At 37.4% G+C, this 5863-nt stretch overlaps 1 protein-coding gene across 20 annotated transcripts; it reads right to left on the bottom strand.

Annotated features, from left to right (window-relative positions):
- Positions 1-239: 239 nt before the first annotated feature.
- LOC112708227 (uncharacterized) lies at positions 240-5662 on the bottom strand. Of its 20 annotated transcripts, none has more exons than XR_003156259.3 (5): positions 4971-5662; positions 4818-4898; positions 4599-4677; positions 3195-3382; positions 240-2271 (listed from the first exon to the last, which is right to left on the bottom strand). XR_003156259.3 is itself a non-coding variant. In XM_072201617.1 (5 exons), exons 1-3 carry the CDS (start codon positions 5170-5172, stop codon positions 4661-4663), a joined length of 324 nt encoding a protein of 107 aa, XP_072057718.1. In that variant the 5' UTR covers positions 5173-5641; the 3' UTR covers positions 240-2271; positions 3195-3382; positions 4599-4660. The 20 variants fall into 20 exon arrangements, 12 of the variants coding, with proteins under 12 accessions (XP_072057718.1, XP_072057720.1, XP_072057722.1 ...); XR_003156261.3 differs by having other exon boundaries at positions 240-2247; XR_011864994.1 differs by having other exon boundaries at positions 240-2190.
- Between the last annotated feature and the right edge of the window lie 201 nt (positions 5663-5863).

Here is a 5863-nt window from a genome sequence, read left to right as displayed (position 1 = left end):
ATATTTATCTCGATCAAATTAAATAATAAATTAGTTACGATTAATTTGGTTTAATGAATCAAACAAAATTTAAAATAATTTGATGTTTGCTCTAATTAAATTAAATATTTAAAGTTATGATTAATGTAATTTAATGAATCAAATAAAATATTAAATGATGAAATATTTATCCTAATCAAATCAAATTACATAATTTATTAGTTATAATTAATACAATTGAATGAATCAAACACATTAAATTGAAAAATAATTTAGTTTTTTTTTTGAAAAATAATTTAGTTTTTTTTATGAACAGGGGTCGAGGACCCAACAAAAACAAAAAAATTAACTACAACCCCTTACAAAAGGAATACCCAAACAATCATGTACCAACATATGTAGGATGTCAAGAGGAGCAGCATTAAAGAGGTGGACACCAAAAGGCAACTCATGTCCTTTCTTGGCAAGATGATCCGCTACAAAATTTGCTTCGCGAAGAGTATGGGACCATTGAATATTAGGAATACGATTTGCTAATATGCAGATATTAGCAACCAAAGGAGCACATGGATGGGAATCAGGACACCCTTTCTTGATGAAGTTTAAAGCCGAGATAGAACCTGACTCCACAGTGATGTTCGTGATATTATTAGTAGTCGTAACTTGTAAGCCATGAATAATACTCCAGAGCTCTGCTTGCATTATAGAGCAGCTCCTCAAATTGCAAGTGAACCCCTTCAAAAAGCGACCAGGATGGTTTCTAATAGCACCACCACAAGTAGCACCATTTGAGTGAGAAACAAATGAATCATCCACATTGAGCTTGAGACAGCCCTTTATAGAAGGAAACCAGCGAACCAATCTACTTTCTGTCAGAGCATTAGATTGTGAATGTTGAAACTTATTGATAAGTTTATTGAACTCACTATGACATACCCTTACTTGAACCAGCCGCACAGAAGCTGGGGAATTATCATTGTCAAAAATAAACTTATTACGAAAATACCATAAGGAGGAGATAGTAACTCCAAAGAGACAAGGCCGATCTCCTTTCCAGGTAAGATTTAGCATCAACCAGTCATAAAGATTCAGATTGAAGAAACTCACAAGACCACCGTTACGTAAAAGGGGAACCCAGATTCTCCTAGCAAACTGACAATCTCGAAGGACATGAACGATGGATTCGTCACAGCTGTTGCAACGCGGATAGGTTGCAGTGTTGAAAAGGTGACGTTAGGTTCTTTCCAAATTTGTCAAGATAGCACTATGAGAGATCAGTCACATAAAAGACCGGATCCTTTCGGGTCCTTTCCAAGACCAGATCAAGCTGAACAACCTATCATTCTGACTAGAAGAGTCTCTGTTGAGCTTCTGGTATGTCTTCTTCAGGTTGAAGGCTCCATCTGAGGAAAGGTTCCAAGCAATATAATCAGTTTGTTTCCAAGGTGAGGGGGTGCAATAGCCACTATCTTTTTAATAACATCCTCGGCCAGCCAAGTCTCCAGCTTCCCTACGTCCCAGTTCCCTGTGTCCAAAAGAAAGTCTGTAAGAAAACTAAGCTCATCAATATTACAACTAGCCTGATTAGCATGTTGCACTAATGGCCCTAACTCAAGGACCCAGTTATGGTTCTAAAAATTAATTTTGGATCCATCTCCAATTCTCCAGATGTGGTTCTGTTGAACTTCAGGCCAAAATTTGCAAATGCCTTTCCTAAAATTTGATTCTTGTCACTTCCTTTCCACTATTGGAATAATGTTATTCCCTCCATTATATTTTGAGCGAACCACCTTCGCCCAAAGAGAATCCCTCCTTTCTACTAGGTCCCAACCCGCTTTCACCATGAACGCGTGGTTCATAGTGCTGGCGTGGCGAATACCTAACCCTCCTGACTTTTTAGGCTTGCAAACTTTATCCCAGCTTAGAAGGTGAATCCCTCTGGAGCTGTTAGTTTCACCCCAAAGAAAACTCCTGCATTTACGATCAATAACATTACAAGTAGAGACAAGTAACAAAGCAGTTTGCATAGTATAAGTAGGTAAAGAAGAAAGAACAGATTTCACCAGAGTCGCTCTGCCAGCTAAGGATAAGGATGAGGCCATTCAGGAATTTAATCTCGCATTCAACTTGTTAATGATATCATTGAAAGTATGCTTCGAAACTTTGGAATGTAGGAGAGGAACCCTCAAGTATTTACTGAGATCATCCATCCTGGAGAAGTGTGTAACACTCTAACTATCAAAATGTCACACTTCCGACTGCGCCACTCTGATAGCTCGAGTATTACGACAACTTTTAAAATATTTAATACTAAAATATCAGCATGTTTAAAATTTTAAACCGTATAACCACTCAAGAGACTTCTTATCTGATAACATACAACTACATTTACAAAACAAACCACAATACTTACAAAAGATACATATACATATATCTACATATTATTAATATTACAAGCATTACATAATCAAAATCCTATCCCTCCTGTGAAGACTTGTAAAATTAAAGGCGAGGGAAACATAAATGCTAAAATCAATACAAAAGTATTGTTTAAACAAAAAGAAATAAGCTCTTCTGAACTTCGTCGTCCATAACTTTAAAAGGGAAAAACCTATAGGGGAGTGAGAACATCGTCCTCCAAAGAGTTCTCACCGTAGGGTTACAGAATTACTATAATAAGATACAAAAATAAAATCGTTTTTAATGTATAGTGATTAATAACCGCCTTATGCTTCTTTTCAAAACCAAAGATTTAATATTCAAAATCCGAAATCCTTTCTAAAAGGGAAAGCTGTTAATTTCTCAAAAATTTAAAAACCTTCTTTTTTAAAAAAAAAGTTTTTTCCTAGACAGCATGAATGACCAAACTGTTCCAAGTATAGGTTCATTAAGTCTATGCTAAACCAGTTTAGTTTTTCATATTTTTCTAAACCAAAAACACAAACCAAACACAGCATTCAGCCCATCTCATAATCAACCACGGCCCTAGGCCAAAGCTTTTATCACAATCCAACCAATTCTCAGCCACAAACACAAGTAAGAAGGTTCAAACAAAATCAAGTAGTTATATCAAGTAGAGAAATTAGCAATTAAACATAACTATTCACATAGGCAAACCAATTATTATATGCACACTCAAACAATGTCATATAAATGCATATGATGCATGCTTGTCCTACTGGCTATGAGCTCATGCGTCGGTTATGTTGCCAGACCTGACTCGAAGAAGCGGGATTAAACAACCATCCTTATCCGTAAGTTCCACAAGCAAGCGGGACTAAACCACCATCCTTGCCCGGAACACGCAAGCGGGATTAAACCACTGTCCTTGCCAAATAATTTATCAATATATGAGTGGGATAAAACCACCATCCTCACTGTAGGCGGGAAAAAACCACCATCCCTGCACAACGGTTTACGCACTGAGCAAGCGAGATTATACCACCATCTTTGCCAGGCCAAAAATCCTCACTATATTTTCAGTAATATCCACAGTCAATCAGGCTCAAAATCTTATTTCAATAATTATTCTTGGCCCACTTACTTTTAAATCACAAACGTATTTAGTTCACATCTTGCCAAGAACCATTTTGCTAAAATAAGTTTTCTTTTCAAAACTTCCAAACCGCTTCAAAACCATGCCAACTTAAAAATCTCTTCTAAACTACTCAAAATCATTCATTTTCAAACCGTCAGCTCAATCACTTTAAAGTCAAAAGTTATTAATTAAAACTCACGGCAAAGTCTCAAGACTTTAGGGAAAAAACAACCGACCTTATTTCCATAAATTCAGTAAAGATTCTTGAAAAAAATCGTTGTTTTTTTTATAATTTAATTTATACAAAAGAAGTTTCTAAACCCATTTAAAACCAAATAATAGAAATCAGAAGTCCTGAACCAAATTCGAATCAAAAATCAATCTCAATTCCATTCTTGAAACCAACTCTTTCAACCTTTTCCAAAAACCTCACAAAACGACATCACCCAATCAAAGTCCCTTTTTCTGGTAATTTCATTAAAGCTCCTCTAAACGAAATTCATAAGTCCAACTCAAAACATAAGCCATTTTTATATATAAAATTGATCTTAAAATATAATAATTTCCTTAAGTGCTTTAAAATCGTAAAGTAATTCTTTTTTAAATAAATCGGACTCAATATATGTTTTTCTCAAGCAAATTAAATTCAAAACATAACTATTTTCTTAATAAATCAAATAATACAATTCCTCAAAATTAAAACTTTCTAAATAACATTTCAACAAGGTTTCAGATTTTATAGAAAATTCGACAACATCTCCCCTAAAACTTGGACTTTGCCACCCTTTTTGGGTCCCAACTAAACCAATCCTTAACTCTTTCCAACTGGTTCAAGACCAAATCAGTTTCCAATAAACAAAACTCTGACTGTTAAATATCAAAAATCGTTTCAAGCCAAACCAATCAGAAATCTCAATTTTAATAAAATCAGACATTATCTGAGTCAAGCAGACAACCATATTCATCCAAGACTAACCAGACAATGCATAAGACTTACATAATCACCAGAAAAGTATTTCGCTCATCATATCAATTTATAACAATTCCAATTTAAAATAAATTAGTTTTATAAAAGCCCTACCTCGATTGCGATTTAACCACGCGACATAAACTCTTTTTCCCACCGCCCGCAACAGCACAGCCTCAACCACAGTTCCTTACTGCTGCCACAACAACAGCCGCAGCTTTAAATGCGATATGAAATGACCAAAACTCACCACTAAAGCAATAATACCACAAATTCCTCAATAACGTAAAGTAAAAAAGTGACTAAACTAGTTTTCGGAGTAAAACAACTTACTGAAATCGAGAATAAGTGGGGGAACGAAACTGCAATGGCTCCGACGAGCTCCAACAGCGATCAGAACTCCAGTGACAGTGGCTGTAACAACATGCAATGACAATAAAGCTCCCAGAATCTCAAAAGAACGTAAACCAAACTCAAAATCCTTACCGGCAGTGGGTTTCAGTGGCGGCAGCGACATTCTCCGGTGGCAGTGGTGGGGCCAGAAGCTTCGGCAGCGGCAGATCTGAAGGCGGTTCAAACAAAAACGACACCGACGCCACGAATGGGGACTGGGTGCGGCGGCCGGACGGGTCGCGGTCCTCCCTTCCTCGCAGATCTCTCTCCTCTGCTTCAATGGTGACGACGGCATCTCCAAAGCCGACCAGCGGCGACTGCAACGGCGATGGATCGGGTTGGACGGATCGACGGTGACGGGTCAGACACGCGTCTCCTCTCCCCACGGCTGAGCTCCCTCGCGCGCGTCCTTCCTCTTTCTCGTCGGCTCATATCTCGTGTCCCTCTCCTTCGCGGTTCTGTTTCTGACGGTGGCTCGACAACGATCGGTGATGACGCGAGCTTGTGGCTCCATGGACGGCGTCGGGAAGCAGCTCGATGGCGAGCCCCAGGGCGGTGGATCGATGGTGGCAAGGCCTCCCCTGCCTTTTCTTCTTCTTTCTATTCTCCATTCTCTCTTTCTTTAGTGTGAGTGTGTGCGTGTTTGGTGTAAGGAGGGTGGTGAGGGCTTCGGTGCTGAGGGGACACAAGGGTGGTGGCTGAGTGTTTGATTTAGGGTTAATGAGAGTGTGTGAGTAGTTTTAGGATTAGGGTTTCTCTGAATTAAAAAGAGATAAGGATAGTGTAGTAATTTTATTTAAAATTAGGGGTAATTGAATAATTAAAAATTTATTTTAATCCAACAATAATATTTATAAAAATACTATAATTATAAATTACAAATTTATTTTCAAATAAATATTCTAATCCACGAATTAGACATAATATATTAATTTTCTTTATTTATAAAAATTAAGGTATTGAATTCCAAAATCTCATATATTTAA

This window comes from Arachis hypogaea, chromosome 8 (assembly GCF_003086295.3).
Source record: "Arachis hypogaea cultivar Tifrunner chromosome 8, arahy.Tifrunner.gnm2.J5K5, whole genome shotgun sequence".
Classification (NCBI taxonomy): Eukaryota; Viridiplantae; Streptophyta; class Magnoliopsida; order Fabales; family Fabaceae; genus Arachis; species Arachis hypogaea.
The sequence above is the reverse complement of the archived record's forward strand: the minus strand, read 5'-3'. Positions and strand labels throughout refer to the sequence as shown.

Coding starts and splice junctions, on each gene's coding strand:
- LOC112708227 (XM_072201617.1), bottom strand. CDS start 5,172: ATGCCGTCGTCACCATTGAAGCAGAGGAGAGAGATCTGCGAGGAAGGG. Junction 4,899..4,970: donor GCCACTGAAACCCACTGCCG/GTAAGGATTTTG, acceptor ATGTTGTTACAG/CCACTGTCACTGGAGTTCTG. Junction 4,702..4,817: donor CCCACTTATTCTCGATTTCA/GTAAGTTGTTTT, acceptor TCGCATTTAAAG/CTGCGGCTGTTGTTGTGGCA.